Below are 18,115 nucleotides of genomic sequence, written 5' to 3' on the forward strand. Positions count from 1 at the left end.
AGCTTCGGTGTATGTGTGTTTCTCGCCTTATGTGACTTACAATCACGTCGACACTGTCACATTGGTTCTCGTTAGATCACTGAAGTTAAGCTACGTCTAATCTGATTAGCACCAGATGGGTGACTATTTATTTGGGAATACGAAACAAAAAAAAAATAAATAACGAAAGGCACTTATGCATCCATGTTACCACGTTGAAATAATGTTATTTAGAAAACCGTTCTTAACCTGGGGAGGGGATTTTGTAACTATTGTGTATTTTCACTTAACAATTTAATAAATAAATGTATCGTAAAACTAGAATTTAACTCGAAAATACTATTTAAAAAGAAATAGCGCGGTAACATGCATTGCATAGGCAAAAACGAAGTGTGCTGCAGTGCTGCTGGTCTAAAATGTAGGGTCCTGAGATTTTAGCCGCATTTTCGCATTGGGGAAGACTATCCCTGCTAGAAAACTGCGGCCGGTGTCACACAAAAATATTCTCCTTTTCGAAAATATTCCCCTTTTATGGGCCGATGAATTATATTTTTTGCAAACTTGTTTTTTTTTTGTTTTTTTTTCTGAAAAAGAAAAAATTGGTACTAGTGCAGAGAGTGATCCGGACGTAAATAATAACGTTATTATTTAAAAAGCCATTCTTAACATGGGAAGGGTGTTTGGGTTCAGATTCGAAAAAGTTGTCAAAAAACAAATATATAACAAATAAATGTTATCAAAGGCAAGATAAGTTACTTTTCTACCTAACTGGATATATTTTTCGTGTTTTTATTCAATGTAACATGTTTATTCAGCTCGAAAAGCATACAGTGTTTACCGATGTATTGGAAAATTCAAAATGGCGGCCGACACTCTTTAACACGGTAAGTTCAGGAAAAAATGTTATAAATAATAAACTAGACAACGTACTGTTAGAAATTCGCTCGTTATATGTTACCGTGACATAAGTTGACATATATTCGGTGTTTTTTTAATAGTATTTTGTATAGTTTTTTTATTTATAACATAGGCACCGCCAAAACTGGGGGGGCAGGTCAGTACTTTTTGATGGACCGTCTTTTTAAAAATCTACCAAAAATCAGGTAATTATCCGATCAATACGAAATTTTCAGCGATTATTAGGAGAAGAATGAACTTTATAACCGTGTACTTATTTTTCATAAACGATATTTATATATATATTTTTTTTGCTTACAAAACCCCCCCTTGTTTTGAAGTGGGAACAAATATGCTTAAAATAATCATCTGAAACTGAACAAAACATATTGTGTTGTTGTAAGGGACAGAATTATAGATTAAAAAAAAAAAAAAATTGTTTGCATACCTTATTTTGACGTCTGAATATCAGAACTTCGATTGTGTTTAATTATCCCGCTTTTGAGTTTTGAAGTGTGAAATTCGGTGAATATGTTAAGTAAAATAATTAATTTAAGTTAAGCAAAACAAAAAAAAAAAATTTTTTATATTTATACGAAAAAAGCCATTTTAAAATTTTTGATAAATAAATTAACAATTTTTTTTTAGCGAGCCGAATAATGCATGACCATTATTAAACAGAGCATGCTTTGAATTATCGATACAAAAAAAAAAAATTCGATAAATATTGTGCCCTTTGTGTTAAAAATAGCATCATTTTTTTCGATCTCGTTTGAAAACGTTTGCCGCCTTTCGACTACGGTGGACCAAACGCGCTGAAATAATTTTTTTTTATTCTGCTTTAAATTGCCCCCTCCCCCCATTTTGGGGAGCCTGGCCCCCACACACATACACATTAAAAACCAAACTCATACAAATGGTCACCCATCTGGTACTGGCCAGCCTCAGCTTAATAATACATTGAAATTTTCGTCACTGAAAAATAAGTTTTTTTGGCCTGTTTAGTCTTCCATAGTTTTCGTCTCATCGAAAGAAAACGTAAACAGAGTCGATCTGAACTCTTCGGCGACGCGAAATATCTGGTTACATATATGAATAAGTGGAATTATTTGAAATTCAGGTACTTATATTATAATATTTTTGCATATTCTCTTAGAAAATCATCCTAAATCTTAGTTAGACAATAAATGAATAAATAAATTATTTCAAAAACCCTTTTTTTTTAAATATTTAAGTACGTTTTTTGTGCAAGACAAAAAATAACAATTGTTAACTTTTTGGGAAAATTTAACATTTAAAATTGAATTAAAAATAGTAGAAAAAGTTTTACATTATTCTGTTTTCTATATGATAAAATTCAGGGTTTTATCTTTCTGGAAAAAAAAAAGTTACTCAGAAATAATGGATTTTGATAAATGTAATTTAGTTTTAAAAAACAACAACAACTTGATTTTGCGGCCATTTTTGGCGGTGCCTATTATAACACCTTTTCCCAAACTTACCATGTTAAAGAGAGTGTTGGGCGCCATTTTGAATTTTCCAATACATCGGTAAACACTGCATGTTTTTCGAGCTGAATAAACATGTTACATTGAATAAAAACACAAAAAATATATCCAGTTAGGTAGAAAAGTAACTTATCTTGCCTTTGATAACATTTATTTGTTATATATTTGTTTTTTGACAACTTTTTCGAATCTGTGTTATAGTAAAACAAACCCGGGTGTTTTGTATACTTCAACCTTACAATTGAATAAAAAAGCATATCATAAAACTTTAATTAAACTTGGAAATACGATTTAAAAAATAGCGCGGATCACTCTCTGCACTAGCACCAAAAAATTTAAAGACCAACTGAAACTTACACAGAAAAGTCGTACTGTGTTCACTTGTAAAATTAAAAACGTGAGTCTTTTCTGGATAAATTTTTTAAGTCGCAACTTATCAAGGTTAAAACACACTCGAGGATAAGGGTTTTCCTAAAACAAAACAAAAAACGACTTAAACTTATCCAGAAAAGGCGCATAATGTTTACTCGTAGAGATAAATTTAGTTTCTTTTTTTTTTTTTTTTTTTTTTTTTTTTTGATAAATATGAATGGAGAGTAGAAAGCGCATTGTGGATGCGTTATCGGCTGCTCCCATTACTCTCGCTTCTCTTTATTTGTCACTCAATCCTCATTTTTTAATGAGTGATTTTTCTGACAAAGGGAGAAGAAAAAGCTGTATGGCAGTATTTTATGTGGATAGTCGGCAGAAATGGCGGAAATTTTCTTTTTCTATGTCTATCCTTGTAACCATGTCACTAGTAAGGGTGCTGGAGGTAAACGGTTTATCTGGGCTGACGTTATCCGTCTGATAGTCAGGGACCCGAACCTTGGATTAACCACTAAGGAGGCTGTACTATCAGCAGGTGTAAAGTACTGGGGCTGCTGTATTGCCATTTCGTGAATGGATTCTGGACCATGCAGTAGCTTCTGGTGGGGGCCTCTCGATGCCATATTAGTGGGTAATTGTTACTGCTTTACCTTATGTTCTCCCAAAAAAAATTTTTTTTCTTTCTTCATTTCTTTTTCTCTCTTAGTTTCCCCTCTCTGTCCTGCTCTAAGCAAGTCTGACGACCTAGTCCACAAACTCCAAAATTCCATCATGACGAGTTTCAAGAAAAAATGCACAATTAAACCCGGATCTCCAACTTCCAACGTAGACCCCCACTACCATGTCTCCTTCTCCAACATCAAGGATCTACGTTCTAACCTTCCAGAGATTGAAACCCAATTACAGGAGACTAAACCAGGCTTTTTATTTTTAAGCAAAACTGGCATTGGACAGACTGTTTCCCTAGATGAGTTCACAATTAAAGGATACTCTAACTTAACTTCTAAATCTGACCCCCAAGATCGCCATGGGCATGGAATATGTGCCTATATTAAAGATGGCTTTCCATGTGGTACGGACATCTCCAGAGAAGATCCTAGCTTACCTTATATGTGCTTTCAGGTTGCACTTTCTCACACTACTGCATTTATATTTACTCTCTATCGCCCCCACAACAGCGGAGTTACTATCTTTAAAAGCATATCTGAGAAAATTGACCAAGTCCTATCTGCTAATCCTTCAGCTAACATGTGTATGTGAAGACTTCAATGTTCACAACCTGGAATGGTTGACCCACTCAAACAAGACCAATGATGAGGGGAGGTTCTGTTATGATTTCTCCATTGCTTATGACCTCACTCAGATTGTTCACGAACCCACCCGTGTGCCCGATAATGACGGCCAGTATGCGAGTCTAATAGACCTTTTTCTCACAACTTGCCCTGAACTATGTTCAGTTTCTGTTCTGTCTTCTCTTGGATCTTCCGACAACTCTGTTGTATCAATTAAGATAAAAATGAAATGTAATAAATCCCCAGACATACCTCTCCATCATACAGTATATCGATACACTAAGGCTGACTGGGATAGCTTCCGTACATTTATATCGGATATACATCTGCGTTCCATGTTTAAAAAGGATGTGTCCTCTATAGTATCAGACCTGACAGAATGGTTAATTGTAGGTATAGACCGTTTCATACCCTCGAAAAAGTTTCAGCAAAAACCTAACAGCCAGCCATGGTTCTCTCCAGAATGTGCCACTGCCATTACACACAGAAATCACTTTTTCCACTGCTTCTAACGTAATAGATGTATGGAAACTAAAGCCGCTTCAGGACTGCCAGCAGTCATTGTAAGAAAGCAATAAAGAATGCAAGAGTTGTATGCTCAATCCGTCAAGTCCAAAGTAGCTGAGCAACGGCTTGGTTCCCACCAGTTTTGGCAAATTGCAAACAGAATCCTGAACAGAAGCGTGTGCTCTATCCCAACTATCATCAATTGACCTGAGGTAATCTCGTCAGTATCAGACAAAGCCAAACTCTTTGCTAAGAACTTTGCAGCTAATTCTACCCTTTGCGACCAAGGCCGCCAACCCCCAATATTTCCTCCTGTATCAGAAAACACGCTATGTGATATACATATATCTGTACGTGATGTTGCCAAGCTAATCAAAAACCTTGATTCCAGTAAAGCAACCAGCCCTGACGGTATTCCAATTATAGTACTCCAAAAAATTCAACCAGAACTAGCGCCCATACTTACAAAACTGTTTAAACGTTGTCTTAAGGAGAATTGCTTCCCATCACCTTGGAAAATCTCATTAGTATGCCCTGTATTTAAGAATTCAGGTGATCGCTCATCTCCCTCTCAGTACAGGCCAATAAGTTTCCTGTGCGTCATGAGTAAGTTGCTGGAATCTGTGTTAAATATAGAAGTAATCAACCATCTTAACAAAAATAACCTTCTTAGTGACACTCAATATGGTTTCCGTTCTGCTAGATCTACAGCAGATGTGCTTACAGTTATATCTCATAGGATTAGCGAATCTCTCGATGGAGGCAACCTTTCTAGGGCAATTGCTCTTGACATATCTAAGGCCTTTGATAGGGTATGGTATAAAGGTTTACTTCACAAGATCTCTAGCTATGGTATAGCTGGAAATGTCTTCTCAATTATTAAATCATTTCTTTCTGATAGATTCATAAGAGTAGTAGTTGATGGGCAAAAATCAGAAGCTCACAGTATTAATGCTGGAGTCCCTGAGGAGTCCATCCTGGGCCCAACTCTTTTCCTGATCTGCGTTAATGATCTTCCAAATCACATCCTTACATCATTTGTAGACATTTATGCTGATGACACTACCATTTATGGTCGCACATCTAAGACAGTAAACAACCAAGTTCTCTCCAATTCTCTCTTCTCTGATCTTGAGCACGTGGTACAATGGGGAAAGGAGTGGCTGGTTACTTTTAATGCATCTAAAACCAAGCTTTTATCTTTACATCATCAAAGTTCTGATCTCCATCTGGCATCAGTTGAAATGAATGGCTCTCGTCTTGAGGAGGCCTCAAGTTTTGACAAGTTTCTGGGTTTGACCTTTACTCCTGCTCTTAAATGGAACACGTACATCAAATCTGTTGCTAAGGCCGCTGGAAAATGGTGGGATCTTTCTATCGATCCAGTAGATATCTCACTGCTGATACAATTCTCTATCTATATAAGAGCCAGGTACGTCCAAGGATGGAATACTGTTGCCACATCTGGGCAGGAGCTGCTAGAAAGGACTTGTTCTGCCTTGATAGAGTTCAAAATAGACTTCATAGCCTCATAGGAGATATCCTTTTCTCTTCCCTGCAACCTCTATTTTACAGAAGAGATGTTGCGAGTTTGTCTCTGCTGTGTCGTTATTTTCATGGAAAGTGTTCGACTGAGCTTCAATCTATGGTCCCCCTCACCAAACTTTCACAAGAAACACTCGTCTAGCTGAAAACACTATCAATAATTCCCCCCACTCTTTCTGTGCCTAAACCTAAACGTCTGTGGAATTGTCTTCTGTTTTCCTGCTTTCCAGCTGACTACAATATAGTTGTCTTGAAGTCGTAACGTAAACAAGTTCTTGATGAGCCGTTCCACTTAACAAATTTACCGAATTTCCATTACTAACGATTACTATATTGTCCAATTTCTACCGTACACTCTTTAACCCTTATCCTCGAGTGGCCTCTTGGCCTTGATAAGTGGTGATGCCTATGTAAAAAAAAAAAAAAAAAAAAAAAAAAAAAAAAAAAAAAAAATTACTTCACCCTCGAAAATTCCTTTAAAATTACCACTCTTATAGGTTTTAGGGATCGCTGAAAACGAAAATAACGTTTAAAATTACGGCAAACGAGTAGTTTCCAAGATATGAAGAAATGTTAGTTTTTAAATAGGGGGAATCACTTTTCTATATTAATTTAACGTAAAATGAGCACCCACTTTATGCCCACGATTTATTTTTTTTTTTTCGGGGGGGAGGGTCTTTCTTTCCACCCTCGGAAAATCCTTTAAAATTACCAAAGAAACAAGTAGTTTCCAAGATATGAAGAAATGTGCTCACTTTATGATCACTTTTTTTTTTTTTTTTTTTAAGTGGGGAGGACTGCCGGTTTGTTTTTCGTTTTTTTTTTTTTAAATTAACCATCTTAACGTAAGTACCGCACCGACATTAACCGAGCAGAAGAACTGTTTAATATTTTCCAAAAATTCGTCTCCCATCAAATGTAAACAGAATTTTTGTAAGATATTAAACAGTATAGTGCTAGTGCACTATTCACTTACTGATCCGCGCTATTTTTTAATCGTATTTCCAAGTTTAATTAAAGTTTTATGTTGTTTTTTTTATTCAATTGTAAGGTTAAAGTATAGAATAGGTACAAAACCCCCTCCTCTCCCCATATTAAGAATGCCTTTTTAAATAATAACATTATTTCAGCACAGATCGATAAGTGCACTAGTACCAACAGTTCTTCTGCTCAAGACAGTTAATTAAACTGCATAAGCACCTATTAAAAAAACGATACAAGTTCTATAATTGAATATCCCCCTCCAACAAAAGAACGAAAAACAAACTGGCAGTCCCCCCCCCCTCAAAAAAAAAAAAAAGCTACTTGTTTCCTGGAATTTTAAAAGTTAGTGGTAATTTTAAAGGATTTTTCGAGAGTGGAAAGCCCCCCCCCCTTCCCCCCGAAAAATGAAAATTGTGCCCACAAAGTGGGTGCTCATTTTACATTAAATTATTATAGAAAAGTGATCCCCCACTTTTTTAAAACTAACATTTCTTTATATCTTGGAAACTACTCGTTTGCCGTAATTTTAAGCCTTATTTTCGTTTTCAACACCCCCCAAAACCTTTAAGAGTGATAATTTTAAAGGAATTTTCGAGGGTGGAGTAATTCTTCATATTTACCTTTCTTTTTTTTTTTTTTCTTTTTTTCTAACCAGTCGCAACTTATCAAGGATAAAACACTTCAGGATAAGGGTTAATGGAAGGAGTTTTTAGACAAACAAAATGTGTCTTTCTGGATAAGTTTTATTTGTTTATTTTTCCTAATGAGTCGCTAGTTATCAAGGATAAAAGTTAATGAAGAGTTCAAAGAATTTTTTCAATAACAAATAACTAGTGTTAGCGCATGTGATATGCGTCACATGTCACGTTCATAAAAGTTGTGCCTGCAAACAAAAAAACATACAAATAAACTTTTTTTTTTTAGTTTAAGTGAGGAATCAGTTCAAATTAAATTCTATTTAATATTATGCGTGTAAGAACACGCTTGAAATGTGTACAATCACTAGAGAAGAGAGGAAAAAATGAACAACAATGGAGTATTGGAGTCGTCCTATAGACAGAAGTTGGAGAAGTATTATTCCAGTATATGTTGGGTAACCTGGGGCATTAGGCACCACTCTTTTTTTTTTTTTTTTTTTTTGTTTTTGCTGACTCTGTTTCATCATAAAAGTTAGTTTTAAAGGTTCTTTTTGGACTGTCACGGGATTGATGATATCTTATTTAAACAAATGATGACGAACCTATACGAGAGTGCCCACCCACTAAAAATGCGTGTTTTACATCTTTATTTTTTTTTTTCTATCCATAGATTACAGACTTATTAATCATATAAGCAGAAAAAAAATTTGAAAAAAAAAAAAAAATTATTAACTTTTAAGAAGGGGGTTCACTTTCACGTTATAACGTCCTACTTCATCATTGCTACCTGACTTAATATCCATTCTTTACTGGTGTGTCACATGATTAGAACATAACAAGAAAGTGAACCCCTTTCTTAATCATTAATTTTTTTTTTTTCCAAAGTATTTTCTGCTAATATCATACTTGTCTGTAATCTATGATAATCGTCAGAAAAAAAACTTAAAAAAAGATGGAAAACATGCATTTGGTGGGGGGAAACGCTCTCATACAGGTCCAGTCAAATGACATTTGATTCGTGTTCTTTCAAAGAAGAATGCATGTTTTAGTGAATATTTTTAAAACTCTGGTTAGCTTTCCACAAGTTTCAGCCACCTGAAGTAATAGGCATCATCTCTCGGACATGAAGCACCAGGTATACTGTGTGCAATAATCACACCGCCATTCTTCATTTTGGAGGTTTTAAAGTGAAATGTTGATGCTGGTGCATTGTACAGAAATCACAGATGTTACACTTAACCAAGTTAATGCAATCACATCTACTAGGTCTGCAACATTCTTCAGTGTCAGTGCCCCCCCCCCCCCCGATGTTGACAGTGAACTTGTTGTTAATGGTGATAATTGTGTTTTCTATCCTATGGTTTTTTGTTTGTTTGTTTTACCTCTGCTTTTCTCCTTTTGTTTCCTTCTGCCACATCCTCCTGGACACTGTAGCAACCTCCTTAGCAGCAAATATCTCTTCATGGGTTTCTTTATTACAAGAAAAGGGGAACCTTTTCTTGTAATAAAGAAAAACATTAGATAGACCGAGATTCGAACTTTGTAAGCAAGGTTCAGAAATAGATTCAGAAATGGAATGTGGAATTTCGCATTGTTAAGTTTCACATAAAATAGTTTATAGATGTTGTTGTAAAAGGAATTTTAATTGTTCAATTCTTTTTATGACAACTGAATTAAAATAAGGTCAGCTAGAAAATAAATAACAATGCAATTTAAATATGTTGAAAAATAGGTTAGGAAAAAAATAGGTTAGTAAGAATTCTTTGTCTGCAGAAATGATTTGGAAACATGTGCGAACCACGCATTTTCAGGCCATGTGGGTCGATCACATTTTTTGGACACGTATGACAATGAATTCTTAATATAGGAGCTAGAGTCGAAGATGAGTTAGACAGTTGGAGACGACGATAGGAAAGAGAGCTGACATGGTCAGAGGAGTGTTCCTTTGGAAGCGAGGGAGAGTTTTAATCAGGTAGTCGACTTTGAATTCTTGGATGTCATCATCATCTCGACTGGTCAAATGGAATAAAAAAAACATTTTTGTAACTGCCGTCTTCGTGTCGTCTTTCTACAACAAAGTAATGTGTAATCATCTTTAATGAACTTTGTATAACTCATCATAAGTAATGCCTCTCTCCATCATAAGTAATGACTAGTCCCCCCTCCTGTGTTAAAAGGACTGATCACCTCCTCTCTCCAGGCTAATCTACGTTATAAGGTCCACAGAACTGTATAAATGTCTCTTCTCCCCCTCATCAATACGAATGCCCCCATCCTATCTAATAAAAAGACCCCAGCTATGCAACATATTGATACTTTCATCTGCTGTAAGGCTCTCCCCATATCAGAATCTTTCTATTCTAGATGATCTCCCTGTTGTTGCAGATTGAAATTGGGGAGTCTTTTAGGGAAAAAGTGTTTCAATGAGTGACGAAGATGAAGTCACCAAGGCATGTCTGAGCATGAATGTCTTGGAGAGAGGGGCTGAAGATGAGGGTCCTGGAGAGGGGGGGGGGGCTGAAGATAAGGTTTCTGGAGAAGCAGGTGTGAAGAGCTCTGTTTGAGCAGTGACATGAGACTGACTTTTCCTAGTGACAATTTAAGCATTGAAAGGACAGATCTCTGGCTTGAAGGAGATATGTAAGCCATAAGCATAATAGGGAAAGTCCCTCCTTTTCATTGGTCCTATGTAGGTTCAGGCAAATTTAACGAGGATGGGACCATCTCATGAATACCCAATTTCCCTCTGCATCAGCTTGATGTACTCGGCAAGCTCATTTTTATGAGCGCAGACAGCACCGTTTGCTTCCCAACATGTTTGTCCACGTGGATTTCCTCAGACATTATCTTAAGCAATGAGGTTTTGTTAATTTTGAAATACTTGGTTTCTTGATTGACATGACTCTGCTTCTTCATGATGGCCTCATATCTCCTGAATGGCTCCGACTCTACTTTCCACCCTTAAACACATTTTTAGTCTGTGTACACGAGTATTATTATCAGTAAATTATTATCAGTAAATGTTGACTTGTTACAAATTTCTAGTTTTATATAACTTCCTCAGTAATAAGAATAAGTTAAACTTAATAAAAATCATGTTTCTTATTTACACCATTGTAAAGGATTTTCAACTCTTTTTGTTCAGGAAAATAAAGAAAGCAGTACTTTTTTTCAAAGATTGATATATTTGTTGAAAAAATTGCACACTGACACGTAAAAATAATTTATATATGCTGCTCCCCATTTAGGGGGTACCAAATTGGTCAAAGGGAAAATTATTCCCAACTCGCATTTAGGTAAAAATGCACTTTCGTATAAATAATTGAATTCGTTCAAAGAGTATCGCTAACAAAAAACAAAAACATCTACATAAATTGCACTGTTACATCATGCTTAAAACAATTAACGTACTGAAAACTTGGCAAGTTGAATTTTGCAGCAAATTTAAAAATCTGTGTGCAAATCCTGATTACATTTGATAGGATGTGGATGAAGCCGACCTTAACAAACTTTAAAACCCTGAAAATCTGAATGTGTAAAAAAATTTTGATGTGGAAAAAAAAAAAAAAAAAAAAAAAAAAAAATGACACTTAACTCCGATATCTCGGAGAAATAAAGTTTTGTGCAGTCGCCTTTTCTGAAGTAAAACATTATGAAGTCAGTTTTAAAATGGCTTAAGATCTGAAAGGAAAACAGCTTCTCATCTTGACACAAAATGACCAGGTTTGGTAAATGCTACTCTTGAGAAATAAGGCTTTTGATTTGTCAGTTATCAGACAAGCTTTGTGCTTCTTGCTCCACAAGCGTCATCCTAATGCTATGGTGAGATTTGTGAAGAGTACCTAGTTGCTCGTGCTTAATGTCCAAGGTTACCCTACACATTTGAAGTGTGTTTTTGAGATTATAAATGAGTGAAAACTAATGGGAAAATAATCTCCAAATTAGTTTAGGGTTATTAGTAAGTTTTTGATTACATAAAGTAACAAACTTTTTTTTTTTTCTTTTTGCAGTAAGTACTGAAATCGTTCTCACGGCATTCAAAAAAAAAAAAAAAAAAAAAAACTATTGAAGATGGAGTAATTCTACAAACTCACGTCCCCCCCCCTCTCCAAATAATGAAATTACAAAATTGAATTCAATAGAATACATCGACTTTTCATTATAACAGTCTCGAACAATGTATTGTATTGTTAATTGTTCCATATCTTTATTAAAGGAATTGAACTGAACAGTAAAAAAAAAAAAAAAATAAAGGGGGGCGATTTATAAAGAACACAGCCATGGCAGAATGCAAGAAAAAATTTGTCTAGGCATTAAAAGTAATTTTGTTATATTCGTTAAATATTATTAATTTATATTAATAATAATTAGTATTATTAAATAAGGAATTATTTGGAGTTAAAATTTGAATTTTGTTAGATAAACAGCACATCAGTACAAATTTGGTAATTTTGTTGTTCAGGTAATGTTGACACTTTTATGGCCTGCTTTTCTCAATTTTAGATGCATAATACTAACTTTTATTGGAAATGATTTCTCATTTAATAATATATGATGAAAACAATATAAAACTACCTTTTTAGTACCTAAACAGATGTTTCCTCGTGTTCTTCCATAGTTGTGATTTTTATGAATTGTCAAAAAAATAACTGTACAATAACTCTTATGATAAAGTTGTCTACCTTTTTAATTAGATGAATTAAACCAACTGATTTAGCCAGCACACAAAGAATAAATATAATTATGATTACACATAAAAAAATTAAAAATATTAATACTAGCACTTTATTATGTTTAAAGAATAACAATGAATTTGAAACAAAATTTTAAAAAAAATTTAATTTGGATTTCAATTCCATTACAATTTTTGCTGAATAGTCTAGCATCACAAATGTATTTGAAAAGTTTTATCACCACACAAGCAAGAGGGCTCTGTGTATAAAATCAACAGTAGGTTATTTTTAAGAATAATAAGACCGGTGTGTTTGAAATTGACATTTGTTTAGAACACAAAGGCCATGATGACTTTTACATTTTAAAATGTAATTCAAGCGATTATATAAAAATTTTTATAAAATCAGGTTTCCTACAGTGCAGTGTAGACTTACAATCTATTGTGAACTAAGTAACTGTGAGGAGGCATGTGATGTTTCTTCATGGTGTACTATGGTGGGTCCCAGACTAGAGCAATCAATCGATTTGATTGAAAAATGAGTGATTTAACAGATTTTGATAACAATAAAAGTATTTTAAGTGTGGAACATTGGTTAATCCTCATTCAATCCCTGGCAACATCAGGTCTTCCTGCTAATACTTATCTATATCGTATTAATAAATGGTGAATCTGCATAGCTCATTCTACCGTTATAGGTTTTAATTTGTTTTGTATGAGTCTTCTGCATGGTATTGCCTGATTTATTTATTTTTTATTTTTTTTTATTTTTTATTTTTTTTTATTTATTTTTATTTATTTATTTATTTATTTTTTTTTCAGGTTTCGTTTTGATATTTAAAAATAATTATTCAAAGGAATTTTTTTTTTTTTTTTTTTTTTTTTTTGGTTGTCTAATCTTTTTCAGAGATTTCTTTAATTTTGTTTTTATTTGTAGGTCATTATGAACAGTTGCGATGGTCAGATGGACTTGTCGGGTAAGCTAATAATCAAAGTTCAATTGGACGATGACATACGACGTATCCCAATCCACAATGTGGATATTACTTATGATGAATTGGTACTTATGATGCAACGGGTTTATCGGGGAAAACTTGGCACTAATGATGACATCACAATCAAATACAAAGATGAAGGTCAGCATCTCCATATTTTTTTCCATTTCATCTATTTCATTTTTCTTTTTTTCTTTTTCCTTTTTTTTTTTTCTTGTAACCCAATGATTTGCAAGACACAAGTTCTTGCTATACTTCAGTTGAGGTTCGTGTGTGCATGTGATATCATCGTATAGCGTAGAAAGATGGATGTATAATTTGGTAAAACAAATTCTGTAAATTAAAAATTTACTACAAATTATATAATTCTTATAAATTTTCACACAATCTTTAGTTTTCAATTTACATGCTAACCAGCAAAATTTGTAGACTACTTATGAATATTATTTTGCTAACTACGTTTCCTCTGAGGATATGAGCCATTCATTGAAACTTCATGAAATAAGGAAAAATTTTGACTCTGGATTTCTTGTCGAAAAATAAATTTGTTGTAAATTTTTAATTTACAGAATTTAATTCCAAATTTTCTATTCATACTATTGCTCAATCTTGTATATTGAGCTTTTTCATCTGGTTGGGATTGTCTTATAAATATTGATACTAATATTTATATGGATTTTTATTTTACAGTATTGTATAATCTGTAATCTGAAATGAACTTTTTCTTGAAATATATATAAACTATTTTATTTAATCACATAAATTAATATACAAAGATATAATTTTATGCGTAAATTTTTAGTATTTATTTCAACAGTGCTCGAATGAGCATGGCGGCAACTAGAAAACTGATTGGCTAACTAGAAAATTCAATAGCATGTGCGTATATAAAAAGACCCGCTAACCACAACTTTTCACATAAGCCTGACGAATTCTCATGAGAATGAAATGCAGAATAGTCTATGTAGCTTAATTGCTATATATATTTCCACAACTTATATATATATGATTTAACAGTTAAAAAAACATACAAGTGCAAAATTGATTTTAAACATTTCTATATATTAAGATTAATTTTTTTTTTTTTTTTTTTTTTTCTTTTTTTCTTTGTTTTGCATTATGGTGGAGGAAATAACTTCTGGCATGTCCTCGGAGATTGGAAATTGAAGCTGAATGAGATTTAAATGTCTGATAACAGTGTGACCAGTGGTCGTGTACACGCACACATATATTTATTAGTCACTGTCCACATAGAAGACCGTTTAGGTTGCGAGTTGTTTGTTTGTTTTTTTTAATGGACAGTGTCATCCTTTTGTTACTTCAGAATCTATAACACCTGATTTAATGAGCTCATCCATTCTGCATACAAATATGTAAGCATGGCTCACAAACTTTCTTCATTTGTATACATTATTGATGTAAGTAATGATGATATTTCAGATAAAGGTGCTTCTGAAGAATAATAGGATTTGAAACAAACGCATTTCAGGTAAAAACACTGTTACATACTTAACATATAATGTTGAAATTAGTATAAATTCCAAAAATTATTAAAAAAAAATAATCAATAGAAAAATTATTACAAGTAAAAATAAAATTTATCAAGCTTATCATGTTTTAATTGAAACAATTCTATATGATAAACTGATTTTTCCTTGCTTTCAATTAAAATCCGTCATTTAAAAATGCAAATGTAGATTGTATGATTTTATAATTTTTGGAATTTTTACCAATTTCGACATGATACATAAGTTTTTTTTTTTTTTTTTTTTTTTTTTTTTTTTTTTTTTTTTTTTTTTTTTTTTTTTTTTTTAATATCAGAAATGCATACTCACCATTCTGCAGAAGCACCTAGGTGAGATTTTTTTTTTTTTAATCTGGACTTATTGAGAGTTATACTCTTATGATGAAAATAAAAATAATGAAATAAATTTAATTTTTAATTATTTTTTATTGTCTAAATAAGAATGTGTATTTATTTATCGTCTCTTTTACTAAATTTCAGATGGAGATCTGATCACAATATTTGACAGTTCTGATCTTTCATTTGCTATTCAGTGCAGCAGAATTTTGAAACTCACTCTTTTTGGTAAGAATTAAAAAAAAAAAACAAAGACAGAAGCAATTATTTTTTCCCCAATATAAAGTGTTGGTTCTTGTCCAAAATTCCTACATATTAAAAAAAATAAAAATTTTTTAAATCTGTATGATGTATGTACCCATAATGGAACGATCAACCAATGACAGTCCGTTCAGTTGGCCTTTAATGTCAGTTGAGAGTTGAACAAAATTAAAGATGGATTGTGACTTTGAGCAGATGGGAAAATGAACTGATCAGCTAACTGACGAAAATGGCTTCAACAGCAGATATAAATGTTAGCTTTAGCAAGTAGAGGTCAAACAAATAAAATAAAAAAAACATTTTTAAAACAAATCAATTAGAGTAATGCAGTAAATTTTGCAGTTGAAAAAATGAAGGGATAGAAACTTATGAAGATGTAAGAGAGAAGAACAGAAAATATGATCTGACATTTATTTCTGGTTTGAGTCTCAAGAGTTTCTTACTAACTTGACCCCAGGTTATAATTTAATGAGAGTAGAAAATGGATCTTGGATTTACTTTCAGCAGCCTTGTAACTCTTGCTTTTCTTATTTTGTCCTTGAGTCCTCACATTCCATGAGCAATATTTCTGACAAAGAGGAAAGAATTGCTGAATCCATTCCATCTAACACTTATCATTGGCAAGTTTTGGATTTTGAAGGGGTAGTGTTTGTTTTTTGTTTTGTTTTTTTTTTTTGTTTTTGTTTTTTAGCTCCTTACATCAAGTGGCTTCAGAGCGATTTCCATCAAGAAAAAAAAAAAAAAAAAAAAGAAATGCATTTATAAATCTTTTATTTACTGTTCAAATAAAGATTACTTTTGTTTTTAAATGGAACTGATGTCGGCTTTAGCAAATAAGTAAAAATAAATTAAATAAATCAACTTTAAATAATATTCTTAAATGGAACAAAACTCTGTTACTAAAATTCATTAATAACATAGTCAATTATTAAAATAGTTTTTTGAATGTAAATTGGATAACTTCTAAATTTAGATTTCCTTTGAATAAGTAGCATTATATAGAGACGATGAAAGTGTGTAATTTAAATTCAAAGAAGCCTGTTTTTAGTATGAAAATTAATTTGTGAAATAGTGTACCTTTTTGTATATATTAATCAAAATGTGAACAAACAACTAAACAAACAGGCAGGAATATGACTTTATTATGAGAGATAAGAAAATCAAATTTTAGGAGTACCAGAAGTGCGATTGCTTGTCCTTTATTTTGAAAACAATCTAAAAAAAAAAAAAAAAAAAGCAAAAAGATAACTAAATAATACAAACTTTAGTTGTAATGCCTATGAATTGCTTTATTCCTTACGAAAATAAAACTACTTAATTTTTGGGATAACATGTTTTCATCACGAGTATTTATATTATACAGATTTTTCTTTTCTTTCTAAAACATTAAATAGGGAAATTTTGGATAAGAACCAAAGTTTGAATTTTTAATCTATTGATCTTTGTTGCTCATGATGATTGATTTTTTTTTTTTTTTTTTTTTTTTTTTTTTTTTTTTAGTGAATCGCACGGCTAACCATTTAGACCATGAAGAAGTGAAATACATTCGTGATGAATTAACTCGGCTAAATGATCATATTAATCATTTATTGGAAGATCTGCAACCGCCATCATCAGTTGAATCTGAACGGATGATGGATGAAGGTCAGATATCTCTCTGTATGTATCTATACTTATTGTGTCATCTTTCGTTCGTCAAACGCGCACACATCCTTATCTCTCCCTTTCTTCTTTTTCAAGTTTTCTTTCTTCGTATTTCAGATTGACTTGCTTCTTTTTGTACAAATGTAAAATATACAGGATAATCAACAAAACGTAAATCATTTTTATCAAGGGATTTCTTTTTTTAAGGGTTGTCTTTTTAAAATGTTGGATTTTTTTTTTTTATTATTGGAATTATTTTTTTTTTTATTTGTAAATGTTGGTATCTTTCTTTTCTATTTTTTTTTTCTTTGGAAAACAACTTTGTTTCATTAATTTGGAATATTTAAAAAAAATTTTTTTTTAAATGTTGAATCCATTTTGAAAACATTTTTATTCCTGTGGAATAGATAATTAAATACCTTTTTAATGAATCTTTCGTTTGTGCTTAAATGGAAACATTTCTCTCACCAGACTGCTTCACTCATAAGAGATTAAGGGGGCATATATATATAAGGGTCATTCCAAAAGTAAAGCTTACTTTTTTTTCTTTTTTTTTTTTCCTTACTGCAAAGACAGCAAAAATGAATGACGTTTTGTGCTCCAGAATTTATTTTTCTACATAGTCACCATTAAGAATTCAGTGATGCATTTCTACTTCTGACACAAGTCTATGACAGGAGTTGCTTTTTTAGCATCTCACACCGTCAATATCTGCAACAGATGAAACTTTCAAGTCATGAATGCAGAAGTTCAGTCATCATAACGATGAAATTTGCAACCCCCCCCCTTATCCTTTTGGACAGAATTAAAAAAAAAAAAAAATAATAAAGAGGCAATACTTTTGGAATCTCATTTGTGTGTGTGGCTATATATATATATATATATATATATATATAGGCAGCATATTTTCATTAAAACAAACCTTGTTAAAAATCAGAGCTTCTGCTTGATTATACCATTTTT

General features: G+C 32.5%; 1 protein-coding gene across 7 annotated transcripts in view; it reads left to right on the top strand.

Moving 5' to 3' along the window:
- The window catches only part of LOC145248087 (protein TFG-like), a 43,402-nt gene that overhangs the window by 1,296 nt on the left and 23,991 nt on the right, over window positions 1-18,115 (top strand). For 2 of the 7 annotated variants that reach the window (XM_080109871.1, XM_080109868.1), the window contains exons 2-4: window positions 13,329-13,527; window positions 15,392-15,475; window positions 17,009-17,167. In XM_080109871.1, coding sequence (XP_079965997.1) covers window positions 13,335-13,527; window positions 15,392-15,475; window positions 17,009-17,167 — 436 coding nt within the window. In that variant the 5' untranslated portion in view covers window positions 13,329-13,334. Of the gene's footprint in view, window positions 1-8,087; window positions 8,175-9,579; window positions 9,798-13,328; window positions 13,528-15,391; window positions 15,476-17,008; window positions 17,168-18,115 lie in introns of those variants that run through there. The other 5 variants (XM_080109866.1, XM_080109869.1, XM_080109865.1 and 2 more) reach the window with 5 other exon arrangements.

Source organism: Euprymna scolopes, chromosome 26 (genome assembly GCF_053919585.1).
Source record: "Euprymna scolopes isolate OS-2025 chromosome 26, ASM5391958v1, whole genome shotgun sequence".
NCBI lineage: Eukaryota > Metazoa > Mollusca > Cephalopoda > Sepiida > Sepiolidae > Euprymna > Euprymna scolopes.